Genomic DNA, 14,545 nt, shown 5'->3' on the forward strand with positions numbered 1-14,545 from the left:
GCAAGGATGTCATGGGACAACCCCAACTTAACATCGTATTCTTGAATTTCTTACCCCTCTCTTAGGCTGAGTGTGACACGTCTAGTTCTGTTAGGGCATGAGCAGCTCCTAGAAGTGACCAAAGAGAGGTCAAAATCCCAGGCAGATTCTTTGATCTGTCAGCAGCTTTTGATCCATTTGATAAGAAACATTATTGACCTGTTTGTGAATCCTAGACATGGCTGTGGTCTAAATAGCTCTTTTGGCAATTTGAAAGGGGGTGTTCGTGAGAGTCACTGGGGACAATGCTGGCTTGTTTTTGACTCACCACCTCCTATCCCATTGCTATCCAAAGTCTACATTTTGGGGGAGAGCTGATGTGGGCTGTGTAGCCATGGCTACACAGATCACTCATGGAGCTGCATCTGCACTTAAGCAGGTCTGCACGTCATCTCTCTGAAACGGACTTTGTCACAGTCACACCTGCCCATGAGGCATTTGATTTGGATTGCAATTTCTCAGAAACCGCAGCCGGTTCAGTCTCAGGCCATGACTCAGCAGCGCTAGTTATGAGGAATGTGGTCTCTGCAGCCTTTGCTGCTTCCAAATTGATTTCAGGTGCACGTCACACTCTGTCAGCTACACAAAATTTTCTCTGATTTTTTTTTTTTTTTTCATTTCTGGTTACTGAGCACTACCAGACCATGACCAAGAGGATAAGTGGAAATCTCTTATTCACTGATGTGTACTTGGATTACCATTCCCAAAACAGAGGTGTTAGGGGAGGATCTGTGCCTTACTCGACAGCTACTTTGGGGAAAAGTTAGTATCTCGTCTTAAACTGTCGCTGAAGATGGGTTCATGCTGGACGTTGTATGGAAGCAACGGAGGTGCAGGCATATGTTCCCTTCTGCTGACTTGGCTGTGGTGACGCTAACCACAGCCAGCAAAGAGGAGCGAGCAACTGGGAACAGTAACATCTCAAACTGCAGCAGAAAGGTTGGCCAGACCTCTCCTGTCAGCACTTGGATTCCCTTGGTGTTCATTGAGGAATTAAAAGTTAACTGAGGGTGGTGGCAAAAAATAGATTTTCCTGCCTAGAAAATGCTAAAGCCAACATACTGAAAAGCAGAGGTGGATCTGAAGGCAGTTATCTGTCTTGGAATTTATATGGGGATTAACACACGCATCTTCCTTGTAGCACATAGGCAATTTTATAATCACTGCTGATATTTCACCTCAGGGTACTCTGTGGGGTGAAGAATTAATTTCCCACCTTTTCCTAAGGAATTGAGGGCTGGGATTTGCTGTCAGTCGCAAAGAAGAGTTTGCGTCCAAAGTGGATGCTTTCTGGACCCCAGAAGCGATTGAACAGTCTGGGATGGGTGAGAGTGGACCACCACACCTCTAGAAATGAAACCAGGGAAATATGCACGCAGAGAATTGCCACAAGATGTTACATGGCCATTTCACTTCCATGTCAACAGAAAAAGATACTACAGGGCTGTGCAAAGCATAAGACAAACTGCCGTGCAAAGCGGTGGCCACAAGATTAAAATATAGAATATTTTATTACAGGCAATGTGGTTCCTCCTTTCACCCCCCACACCTCTACTTGTTACAGAAAGGAATCTCTTTCTTAATGAAAAAAACCAAAACAACAAACAAACCAGACCAGTCTTCAGTAAGAGGCAATGTAGACATTTTTTTTTGCAGGGGGTTAAAGTGGCATCTTTGCACAACACCACCCCCTACCCAGCAAACCTGCCAACAGTTGTAAGATATAAATAGGGACACTTAGGGAGAAAAGCATGTTTAAGTTCCTTTGAAATGTGCTTGGCTAAAGGAATATTTTGATGAGAGGGAGTGGAAAAACAAATGGAAAATATTTTCTTTGAAAGGAAAAAAAAAGCAGCAAACTGTCCTTCCTAAATAGAGATACTTGGCTGGTGTGTACTTTATGCAGCCCTGGGTCAGACCTTGTAAACAACTACTAAATTAGGTCCAGCTACTTTGATGCTAAAAGCATGGAAGTGCCAATAATTAAGTTGCATTAGATGTAGGAAATGACTGATGTGTCTGCCACGCTCACGATAGCAGAGTTCACCGTGCTGCCATTTGACCGACCCCTTCTTCTTTATGTAAGCAAAAGGAATTTTCTTCTAAGGAAAATCAGCTGGTTTTGCACCTTGGTTTTGTTTTCTGAACTGCTAATCCCCTGAAGGTATAGAAGCTATTTGAAAGAGCAAATCAAAGCTCCCATAATTTAGTGTTATATTATTTGTTGATGTATGGTTTGATTTAGTGGCTACTTATTATATCAGGTTACCATATAATCACCTTAATTATTGACTCCAGAAGTAAGTAGAGGGATTATGAGAGAGACAGGAAGGCCCAGTGGAAAGAGCAGGGCTCAGAGAATCGAACACATCACCATGTGCTCTTGGCTCCGTCACTCATTTAGTTGGAGCCTGAACTCTTCCCTCAGCCAACCCAGCCATGAATCAGGGGGGAACGCAAGGACAGGACTCAGATGCTGACCCAGGAGTCAAAAAGGTGCAGGAGAGCAAGTATAAAAAGGACGGAGGAAAGTTCTGAAGGAGAGGTGTAAAATGAGCAGAAAAAAAATTTATACAGACCACAGTGTGCATTAGCATCAAAGCACAGAGCAGCTATGCGGGCATGGAGAAGGGTCGTTTTGCCACAAAGGCCTGAAACTAGAGTCTGATCACAGTTCATTTCCAGCCTCTGCTACTGATTTCCCGTGCAAAATCAGGTAGCCCTCGAATCCCTTTCTGCAAAACGCGGGTACTAAAAATCATTCTCCCGTCTTTGGTTTTAGCTATTCAGATTATTGGGAGCACAGCTCCTTGCACAGCCTTCAGCCATGGTTCTCATGACATTGCTGCCATTTGTGTCTGTTTTAGTCTCCTTTGTCTCATAATCATCGACCAAAGCCAAAGGTTTGAGTTAGTAGGCACTACTGCAGTATAAAAGGCTGTCAGTGCAGTCTGTATTTCCTGTATTGGTAATATTTGACATGCACTGACAAAATACTTCATCTATTGACAAGCTGAGTTGCATCTTTTTTCCCTAAGAGGGGAGCAGACGCACTGGTTCTGCTCAGCCTGTGCAAATTACTTTCTCTGCTTTTGTTTTTCTTTCCTGAGCCAAAAAATGGAGATAATAGAATGTATCTATTTCCTTCCTAGAAAAGATCAGTTAATGTGAAATGGTGCATGGTGGCTTAGTGCTGAATAAGTGGGATACCCTAATCCAGCAAGGTATCCTCATTCTATTGTACGCCTTTTCTGCATACCATCTGGAGTTGTTCTCTGCTTAGTATTTTCAGTATGTACCATATGTTTTTGCATGAAAATTCAATAAAATATGCATTATACATGAAAAGTGCTGTAGTAAATAAAGGAAGGGTGGAATCCAGTCCCCTTTGTGAACGGCAGGGGCCCCAAATCTTCATAAAAGGTTTAGTCTACTCTGACGTCTGTGCTTTCCTCCAGTTTACTCCGTGTCAGTCTTTCGGAGATGCTCTAATTTAAAACAAAACTCTGCTTTCCTGACGAGGTTATTAGATGTACTTTGGCTGCCCTCTGCTGAGAGTCCTGAATAAGACAAGGAAAATGTTTTTCCAAGGAAGGTAAGAGTGGGAGAAATTCTCCGTTCGTCCATGCTCTGAGTCGTGTCACTGCTGCTGCTGGTCGTCCATGGTTTGGTGTCTCTCGCTGTCTGTTTGCCACTTGTCAGAGGGCAGAGTCTGCTGAGACACAGTCCGGTTTGGATTTTAGCACCCACCATTCATTGTCAAGGGGCAGGTGGTTCTGTAGACTTAGGAAAATGGGCTCGGGTATTGCCCGCCATGCCAAATTAAGCAGCGTTGCACAAGGGATGGCCAGGGGAGGAAAGAGGTTTCTCTCCTCGGGTGCTATTGCAATCCTGCCGGGTGGGATGTGAGCTGTACCTCAGCCCCCTCTGCTCGACAGAGCAATTCGCAGCTGTGTGCCATTCCTCATCAGCGTGCCAGTTTCTTCCAGTGCCGCCTCCCACCCCTCCACAGACTTCACAGCACTAGCACTTTGCTTTATTTCTATCGCTGGGAAGGGGCAAAGGGTTTGCTCCAACAAGAATAACTGAAGGACTTGCTGTTTCTTGTGAACGTAATGCTCCTGGTCTGCCACGCTCTTGTCTTTGGGAAGAAACAAGGGTCCTGTGCAGATTTTAGTGCATGTATAAAACAATAGCTCTGTTGTAGCTATTAATGCTCTCTGTAATGCCCTGTTTTTAATACTTCCTAGCAAGTTGATTTATTATTGTATCTTCAAGCTGGGCTGTGGACCAAAGTGTTTTGATGATGAAAGGAATGTTATACACACATTTAATTACTGCCCACATTTTTGTATAATTTTATCATTTACTGTTTTAGATGAGACATCGAGTTCTTCTACAGGAAAAAAGCCCAGTAAAAAATAGATGATTTAAAAGGCAATCTGAGATGAGTTTGGCACTTGAATGTGAGAAAATGTAATTGTTCCTTTCTTCCTGCCTTTTCAGATGGTCCCTGATTATCAAAATGTACAAGAACTTCCTTATCTGGACATGGTGATTGCAGAGACGTTGCGCATGTACCCACCTGCATTCAGGTATCTTCCCCCCCGCCTTCTTATTCTATAGGGTATATCCCTGGCACTATAAAATGGAAATCTGCTGTTGTAAGACCAATGTGCCCTTGGTCTCTGTGCCAACATCAATACTGCTTGTGCATTTGAAAGATATTATGTGGCCTTTTTCAGGAAAATTGGCTAATGCTGGTATTTCTAAAGCAGTTTTTTATAACAGCTTGGCCAATATTGCTTCTTCACCATTCTTCACATCCTCCAAGGTTAGAGGATGGAGTGATTTTGCAGCAGAAGTGGCCTTAGAAAGCCAGACGATGATGCTTCTGTATGTCTCGGGCTTCAGGGATACAGAGCAAAGACCTACCCTAGCCTGCTGGCTGGCGGAGGAGTTACCCTGATGGTCATCACGGCTCTGATCTGTGGAAGGGTTGCACATTCAGAAGGCTGTATTTTACACGTGTTTTTAACTTGGATCCCTACCGTTTTGCACTTAGTACTGTGTTATACTAATATAGCTAAGCTAATGGCTACATCCATTCAATTTTGAAAGTTTGGCCCCAATTCACACAAGACTAATTTTACTAAAAGTTATACTGAAGAACTGAAAACAAGGGGAAAAGAAATTAGAAAACTGTGTGATTGTCAAATTTCCAAGTTACCACAAGCAAAAATGCAAATGCTAAGAATGGAACTTTTCAAAGCAGTCAGCCAGTTGCACTGCTTCTCGTGAGGCCGGGGGAAACACTCAGATGACTGGAAAGGAGCCAAAGCTGAACTTGCTGTAAGAGCCTTTGAAAAATTTACCCCATGATTGCAAGCACCTTGAAAAACAAAAGCTTAAAGTCATATTCCCTTTTATATGTTCACAAAGATCGGGAGTCAAGATTTTTCCATGGACTTCTGCAGGACTGTTCAGAGAGTAAATGTCAAGGATCCTTGCTCCTGGATGAGATGACTGGGCTTTACTGTGTTATACATGGTATACAAGCAGAAATTGTTTTGCCAGTTAAAGCGTCAGGGATCTTTGAGTTTCAGCTGGGAAACAATCAGTGTTTGTCAGATGGGAAACAGAATGAGAATGGAGAAAAGTTGTTCTGAAGTTTCAGCTGGCATTGTCGGTGGTGTTTATTGATCTGGCTTTTACTCTGATGGATGTGGAATGGATAGGACAGCCCAGTGCCTCGGAAAGATGCTAATTGCCTATGACAAGGATCATGCTGAGTTAGGGGAAAATTCAGTAGCAGCCAAGCTTGTTATAAAATGAGTTGGGTTTTTTTTTAGAAAAATGAACTTACTAGCCAGAGAACTTTCTTTCCCAGAACGCATTTCCACTATCACCAAATTCATGTAAGGATGAGAAGGATGCCTTGTCAATATGTTTTTTAGCATGCCAGTGTTTTGTTCCAGGTTTGGAGCCTCTGTTATTTCTTTGTCTGCGAGAGAGAGAGATATGGGTGACAGCGAGGAAAGAATGTGTTCCTGGAATGATACCAGACAGACAGCCCTGAAACTGAAATCTTTGTTCAATATTTTAGGCACGGGGCAGGGAGCAGCAAAGGGAGCTCCCACACGTTGTCTCACCCCTGTGCTCCCGGCTGGTGCCGGGGAATATTTCCTAGGCTGAGATAGTAGGACACATACCTGGGCCTGGGCTGGCTTGGGGTCTGTAGCGACCACCAAAAGATCTAGATCAGGATCTGCCACCACACATGCACACCCACACACCAATTTTTTTCAAGGTCTACAGACCCAAGCTCGACTTTGGCAGGTGGCTTTTCCCAGTCTTCTTGTCACGATGAGGTTTCTAAGGACAGTCCTGTTCTGTCACCTGTCACCACAGGGTGGGAGGAAACTGGGAAAGTTTTGCTTCTAAAATCATGTCTATCTTTGATAAGTGTATGTGAAATGCAGTTTTCCAAGGTTTGTGAATTCGTTGTATTTTTGTAGCAGTAGCAGAACACTTGGCCCTATTATTCAAACCATCCCTTGCCAAGTTTCAGGTGCTGTCCCAACATGGGGGAGCTTCTCAAATAAACAAACTCAAAACTATATTTGATGTAATTTTTTCCTGAGAGCAAACCAGCATACTCTTTCTGCCTGTTATTAGAGATGACTGACACATTTTGTCTGCAGTTTTCATAAAAAATAAGTCTGAACCCAACATTAGCAGCAAAATTGCAGTTTAACAGTTAACGTTTTGGAAAACCGTAAGCAACCAGAAATGCTTTACTGTGAAAAGGGCAAAAGTTAGCCAGCTGGGTTGGAGCAATGTGCTTCTAGGTGGAGATGATCGTAACCTGAGAAGACACTAGCATCAGCAACGGTTGCTGTATTTATCTACTGGGAAAATGTTACTCCCAAATTACAGGGAGTCCAGCTGAAGAGACTGACTTTTATGGTTCCCTCCTGCTGTGTTTTTACCTTTATTAATCATCAGGGACACATGACACTGTTGCAGGTTCACTCGGGAAGCAGCTAAAGACTGTGTGGTGCTGGGGCAGCGTATTCCAGCCGGGGCTGTCATTGAAACCGCCGTTGGACATCTCCACCACAACCCTGAGCTCTGGCCAGAGCCTGAGAAGTTCATTCCTGAGAGGTACGTGAAGTAGTGCTTTTCATTCCTAGGTTGAAGCCCTTATTTGGGCCTGTTTGGATCAAAGCCCTGCCTTAAATGCGGTTTCACGCATTAGGGTGGGCACAGGACTCCAGCCTGTCCAGTGAAGATACCAGATCCTGCTGCTCCTTCACAGCCACAGTCACCCACTGTTCACCAGAAGCAGTATTTCCACCAAAAGGAGTACAGTTTAATTTAGATCATAAAAATGTGTTACTTCTTCCACATTAGTCAAGTGGTGAAAGTGGCACATCCCACAGAAGGTGCGAGGTTTGGTCAAGGTGGAAATGTGGCACAGGTTTTCAGACCTGTTTCCAAATCAGATGCTGCAAATAGTGTCACCTCTGGATGCAGAAATTCTGAAGTGAGACGGCATATTCAGTGGCATGGAGGTACCCAGCAAACTCCTCCAGCTCCTGCTGGTTTAGAGCAGCCTTTTCACCTGAGATCTTGTAACGGTGTGGGGACACTGTGAGTGGGGAACCTATCCCATCTCCCACTGGGAATTTGCTCTCCATCCGTACGGTGGGATCCTGGGTTCTTAGCTCTGCTTGGCAAGACATATTTTCACGTGGAGCATTTATTCTCTTCAACTGCGGGGGGCACTGTCAGGTTGTGTTTGTGTACCCTGCCCTGTCTTGCAGATGCTGAGTTGAGCTGACAGGGAGAGTTTCAGCTGTTGTGGTGCTGTGTGGAAGCACAATTGAGTTTTGTGAGCAGCTATATTTGAAGCTGTTCAGTGGGCAGCTGCATTTTAAGCTACCACCACGTTGAAAAGTCTACTAAGAAAAAAAGTGCATGCTCCACGAACAACTGGGTGCGATACAGGCAGCCCAGAACCATCTTTGCCAGTAGGATAACACGTGTGGTGTAGGTGGGTTTGCCCAATGCTCCTCCTGGGGCAAATCTTGGCATATGGTCTATCAGGCACCTCCGGCCCTGAAGAAGAGAAATGCCACGGTTGGAGAAGCCCAGAGCTTTTGTTGGGGAGGAATCTTAGCAATAACTGGGCATCTAGGGTGATTTTTTTAGCAACTCTTATCTAGAAATGCTGTCTTAATTGTTTATTCACCCCTTTAACAGTAGTACAAAAGCACATAACAGGGTAAAATGGATAGTGGGGGCTGCAGTCCCCTAGACTCATACGGTGCTGTTTGTTCTGAATCTGAGATGAATTCCCTTTTAAAATTTCCCTGAGGAATAAAGCATAACACTCTCCTCAGCTTGCATCAGTTGGTAGCGTTAGTAAGAATTATAAAATAAGAGCTTAACAATAAATAAATTAATTCCGCTACAGCCTTTTATCCCCTAATATTTCATTTTGAAATCTGCCTCAGGAATAATACAAGGAAGACTTTAAATTTACCAGAATGGTATATGAGGGTGAGCAAGGCAAGAATTGCATTAACCTGTTTTGCAAGGGATATGCAACAGTGCTCGGTACATGAGTTAATGGTCCTTTAGTCCCAAATTATGGGCTTCTATAGTACTATCTGCAGTACTATCCCGATCTTATTTAGGATATCTAAGCGTGGGGGTGGGGTTAGCAGAAATACAAAATATTATTTTTTTTTTCAAACCTCAAAATAGCCTGTATTACCTCTCATCTCTTTCTACCCTGCATGAGTTCTCTGGACCTTAGTGGTCTAAAGTTCTTGCAGACCGTATCCAAGCAGATGAGAGATTTTCAGGAATGATCCTACACATGAAGGACAGAAGCTTTATCCACATACAGAATTGGAAAAGTAGTTCTGTACTACCAGAACAGCTCCAAATACCTTACAACATGGGAGGATTATGTAGGTTTCCAGGGTAATGCCATTGCTGTGAAGGTTTGTTTGTTTCAAGGAACCACCCTGATCAGTGACTCAGCACAGGCCGTGGTGAGCCTCAGCTGGTTGATTATGCATTGTCCCTAATAACTGGTACTGACTCAGAGTCTGCACTCTTGTCTGTACATATTCTGTCTAGTATACATCCATCCTTGCAGATTTGGGCAAACAGATTTTACTTTTTTTTTTTTTTTCCTTTGGACTGCTATTCAAATAGGAATTTTGTTTCCTTGGGGAAAAAAAAAAAAAGAGGAAAAAAAATGAAAGAAGGAAAAAAAAGGCTCATTTTTAATAGGTTGATCAAGTATTTTAAAGCCAGCTAGTTGATTTGCGTACAGACTGCCACATTAATCAACCTTTCCGATTGGACTGAGGTACTTCAGCTCTAAGAACAGAACTGTCTGCAATTTCAGTGCTTCCCAACTGGGAACCCGGTCTCTTTGGGCCAAGAGCAGAAAGCAGGGCTGTACTGAATTGTAGTAACTGTGTTCCATGGCCTGTCCAATCCCATGAGATTTCATCTCCTCTTGCAGACTTCAAAGAGAAATTCCCATTGATCTGCACCTGTGGTGCACAGCAGGGAAGCCCTGTTGCTAATTTTAGCTAGTTCACATTGCAGCCCGTTAGTTTCCTCTTAGCTGTAATCGCTCCCTCATATATGCAAAGGTCTACACAGCTAGCATGTCTGCACCTGAAGTTATCGTTTTTCACAACGTGGTCATCAAATGAAGGCAATTCATTAAAGATAGACTGGTAGTAATACTAGTGTCTGTCTGTCCTCTCCTGGAATCACCAGCTGACAAAGGCTGATGGCCATAAATCAATAATCTGTTTACTTAAGGGTGTCAGCCCCATCAGGACATAATCTGTCAGTAGTACCCCTGACCTGTCCATTAAGACCAATTGAAATAACCACCTTTTGAGATGTAAATGAAAAACATGGAATCAGGAGCAAAAAGCATTTCCTGACCCGCTTTCCATCTCTGCACCTTCTAGGTTTACAGAGGAAGCCAAGAAGGAGCGACATCCCTTTGCATACCTGCCCTTTGGGGCAGGACCCCGTGGCTGCATTGGCATGAAAATGGGTTTGCTGGAGACAAAAATTACTCTGCTGAGGATTTTGCAGAAGTTTCGATTTAAGACCTGCCCAGAGACTGAGGTTTGTCCATGCAGAGGCTTAAAGGCCACACTTGTTAACCTCAGGGAGTTGACAGTGTGTCCTAGACAGGATGACTTTGTGACTTTCTCTTCGTTTGAGAAAACTGCTAGAGCCACTTCCATAATAAGGAGGGACTAGAGGCCTGGACTGCATGTTTTAATCAAAACGTGGTTTAACCTTTATGATTTTTTCCAACAAAACAAAGAGTTACACAGCCCTGCCTTAGCGGAGAGCAGTGTAGCATCACCGCAGTCAAAATACCGTGATTTATACAGGGTGAGAATGGGTGTACGTCTTTCCTGGGATCTCAGCACTTTAGTATATGCCTATAGCTATATACATTGCACCTGGCACTTACTCAGCAGCTCTAGAGTTTACGGAGTTAATTTCTTTCTGTTCACACCTACAGTATACCTGGGCAACCACTGCCTCAGCCTCTGGCTCTAAATTCTATTTAATGTTATACTACCACCGCTGACTGTAAAACAAGTGCTTTACAGCTCCCACAGTAATCCTGATATGAGCTGTTCCCCCCAGCAAAAATGTCTGTCTGTATGTGGTGGTGTTGTACACACATAAACAAATACATACAGCTGTATGTAAGATGCTCTTTTTATTTTCAGATCCCTTTGCAGCTGAAATCAAAAGCCACACTTGGACCAAAAAATGGAGTCTACATTACGCTAGAATCTCGCTAAAAGAAAATATACATCCTGAAGCCTCCTGGGATGGGACCGCTTGTTCAGTGACTCACTGGGTGTAATTATTTTTCAAAACCCCAAAGACAGGTAGGAGCCTAAGTCCCACTGATGGTCAGTAGGTGCTGCCTCACTGCCCTCCTGTGGGAGAGCCTCCAGTCACTTTTTCAAATGAGATGTGGGCTCCACAGTCTTTTTGGTGGTTTTCAAATTGCTGTGAATAGTATCTGTAAAGAAGCATCCCACTTTCACTTTCTTTTCTACATTACACTTCCTTTCACTCATCTTTGAGAATGTTTTCTTCATGTTTAAGTTCAGTAAACGGAGCAGGTGTTAAGAGTACACACAATTTACAACAGATTTTAATTACAATTCATTATCTCACACATCCTTCTCGTGCACTTAGAAGTCTCTACTCTAGAAAAAGCCCAAGAGGCACCACAGTTATAGCAGAAGACCTGGGATCCAGTGCATTAGATTTTAGCATGAACTCTGCTAAAAATCAAAGCTGAGTGTCCTGCACAATGTTTAATCTCTCCCTGTGTCCGTAAATTGGAAGGACTTGCACCTTCTTCATGCTTTTGAAGTAATTTGAAATACACTTAAATGAACAGTTTGCACCTGACACATTGCATCTACACGACTGAAGAGTAAAGGCTTCTCCTGCTTACCAGATAAGTAGCTAAGACCAAAGAAATGTGGTGACAGCCATTTTTCTGTCTACCAAACTGCTGTTGGAAAGGTGGAGAAAGAGAAGATAGGAATTTAAAGAAAGCAGGAGGACCAGAGGAAATTTAAGGATACTCAGAAGGTGTTGGTACAACACCTGCTTCACGCTGAGGCCTTTCGTCTCCAAGCACTGCAGTTGGCACCATCCTTGTCTAGCTCAAGGAAATTAAGAGCGTTGCATGCACTAAAGCCAACGGCAGGGGAGTGGAATCCAGGATCATCAGTCGCAGCAGCTCTCTTGATTCCTTATGTGACGCTGCAGCAGGTCACATCCCAAAGTGCCTCACTTCACTCAGGAAAGAACTTGTCTGATTGCCAACTGTAGCAGCACCTTGGAGTCATTTGTATGACTGTGAACATGCATTTTCACAGACAAAGCAGCAGTACGCTTCCACTCGTCACATTCCCTCCATGCTCTTTCCTGCTCCTCTACAAAGCCCTTCAATCACCACACAGCTAGTGGAGCATCACACAGCAATGATCAACTGACCAGAAAAAAAAAAAAAAACAAAAAACATTTCCTTCAGTGGGCACCGCAAACTGGTTGGCTGCACAACAAAACCATGAGAGGAGACGGTCTCAGGCTCAGGGTCCTTTTTTTCTTTTTTTAAGTTTTTATAAACAGCAAGAATTCTTAGAGCATCATAAAAATAAGGAGGCACCTTTTGGTTCTTTCCAAGCGTTGACCTTCTGCCTGCCGACATACTCTGCTTCAGGTTTCTTTAGGTACAGCATCTCTCTGGGTGGTGTGCACAGAGACGTGTCATGGCAGCAGGAGGAAGAGGCTGACTGCTCAGCTTCATGGCAAGGATTGCTGGAGGGAGCCATCTGCTCACTGATCCCTAGCTAGTTCCCGAGTTTCTCTCCAGCAAGCACCTTTTGCTGCCTTCTTCCCACATGCTGCCTTAACACTGATCATATTGCTGTATTTTGCTCCTGGAAGATTTTTGTCTTTCTCTTTCACGGGATTATTTTTTTTTTAAAACCAGAACTGTACAGGTAGTAGTAGTAAAGTACCAACCTGGCAGTCTCGGAATTGTTTGTATTTCCGTGGAGCATCTCTGGCATGCTAAAAAGTGCCCTGTTACAGATACGCTGATTATATAAATTACTGATGGAGTGATCATTATTTATTTGAAAAGCAACAAACTGTATATATCCTCATTTTTACACATTATCCGTAATTTTTCCCTCTTGAAAATAGTGTGCTAGCAGCTGATTTACTGCACAACTTACACATACAACTGGCAAAAAGTTGGATGGGCCTTGCCTAAAAACTCTCACCTACCTGAATGAGCAGGAAGCTCGTGCCAGTCTGAAGTCAGCTGTCGAAGGCTTGTTTGTCCCTTCAAAATTTTTTTACTGTTTTTCTTCCTTATGTGAATCAGCAGGTCATTGTGTGCTTCATTTTTGACCAGATGCTCCAAGCCTAAATCAAGCTTGTGCCTTTCTTCCATATGGACATGTATGGACTGTTCTACAGTGTGTCTGAATGCTGTTTATATCCTCAATATTTATCCAAGAAAGTGCCACTAACATGTAGAGTAGCTGAACAACTGATATTTCTGTGTCCAAACAGAGCATTATTGTCTTGCATACCGTGTTAACTCCACTGGAATAAAGCAGTACTGCAGTGGCTGCAACTGGGCATCACATTTTAAAGGCTTGGAAAGTGCACCAAGAGTCTTTCCCAGCCACTTATAAGTTGAACACGGACGGTATGTGTGCCAGTAAACTCACTTGACTCTGCACTGACATTTTTTCAACTGTCCTGCGAAGTTTTCCGGTTAGGAAGTATTATCTGTTTCCACCTGTCAGTTTGTAGTGGTGTGGAATAGAGGAATTATTTTTGCAAGCTGACTTGATTTCCAGAAATCAAGTCAGATTTCTGGAAGTGCATCATCCCTTGTTCTACGTGCAGGCCTAGCGAGACAGCTCGAGAAGCGAGACGGAGAAAAGGCTGCCAACTTCCTAGTAATATAGCAAGAGCCCGAGCCATCTCCTCCTTTTAAACAACGGCTGCTGATACAGTCACAAGACACTGCATGGACATTTTACCAGGACACTTAATGATGCTGGCCCTCGCCCTGGCTGTGTGGGCTCAGCAACATACCTAAAGAAAGAGCCACGCTGAGGGACCGGCGCTGCTTTAGCCCCTCTAGAAAAACACATTGTCAAAAACATACGATGCGAGACTGACAGCAGCTCTCCAAAACAGAAACTGGTAATATCATGTTAATCACAGTGTGTCTGCGCATCCAAATGACGCAGTCCCAAACTGATCCTGAGCAGTGTTGCTTTCAGGATTCATAAAAAAAGAAACCCTACCAAAAAAAAAAAAAAAAAAGAAAGCATTATGTTTATAGTCGCAACCTCAAAACTTAACTTTATATCCTTAAGTTACGGTGACGTAGCATTTGTGGTGCAGCACGCTTCAGTCAACAGCAGTTGAGTCTAGGGAGGAACAAGGAAGCTGATTTAAAATAATTTCTCTCCTCAGAAACAGTAAGTGTGTTGTCTCGCATTGCTGCGCTGTGGGTTTGTTTGAAATCGGGCATGTCTGTTTTACAAAAGGGACTTAGTCACTCTCTGACAGCTGACACGAAGCAAAGGCTGCTTGGAAAAGGAAAGCTTCTATTAAAAACATCTGGGACTTCGCAAAGATTACAGAAAGCTATCAGTATAAAATGGTATTTTTAATGAGACTGCTGATATAGAAAACCTTTACAGTTTTGTACTTTATAAATAGTCTGTCTAGAATAATGGAGCTAGGTGTTTGAAATTATTATGCTTCACTGATTGCAAATTTGAACTATCTATTCTTACCTGGCATTAAACTGCAGAATTTCCTCTCCGTGTGTGATACTTTCTGAAATGACCACCTTCTCGTTTCCCTTTCGTTA

The 14,545-nt window shown here is 43.3% G+C and overlaps 1 protein-coding gene across 6 annotated transcripts in view; it reads left to right on the top strand.

Annotated features, from left to right (window-relative positions):
* Positions 1–14,545, top strand: part of TBXAS1 (thromboxane A synthase 1) — a 266,910-nt gene that overhangs the window by 232,749 nt on the left and 19,616 nt on the right. For 5 of the 6 annotated variants that reach the window (XM_054188252.1, XM_054188241.1, XM_054188273.1 and 2 more), the window contains 4 exons: positions 4,546–4,634; positions 7,069–7,206; positions 10,053–10,215; positions 10,839–14,492. In XM_054188252.1, the coding sequence (XP_054044227.1) occupies positions 4,546–4,634; positions 7,069–7,206; positions 10,053–10,215; positions 10,839–10,913 (465 nt within the window). In that variant the 3' untranslated portion in view covers positions 10,914–14,492. Of the gene's footprint in view, positions 1–4,545; positions 4,635–7,068; positions 7,207–10,052; positions 10,216–10,838; positions 14,493–14,545 lie in introns of those variants that run through there. The other variant, XR_008464443.1, reaches the window with a different exon arrangement.

The sequence above is a fragment of the Rissa tridactyla genome, chromosome 1 (assembly GCF_028500815.1).
Source record: "Rissa tridactyla isolate bRisTri1 chromosome 1, bRisTri1.patW.cur.20221130, whole genome shotgun sequence".
Taxonomy (NCBI): domain Eukaryota; kingdom Metazoa; phylum Chordata; class Aves; order Charadriiformes; family Laridae; genus Rissa; species Rissa tridactyla.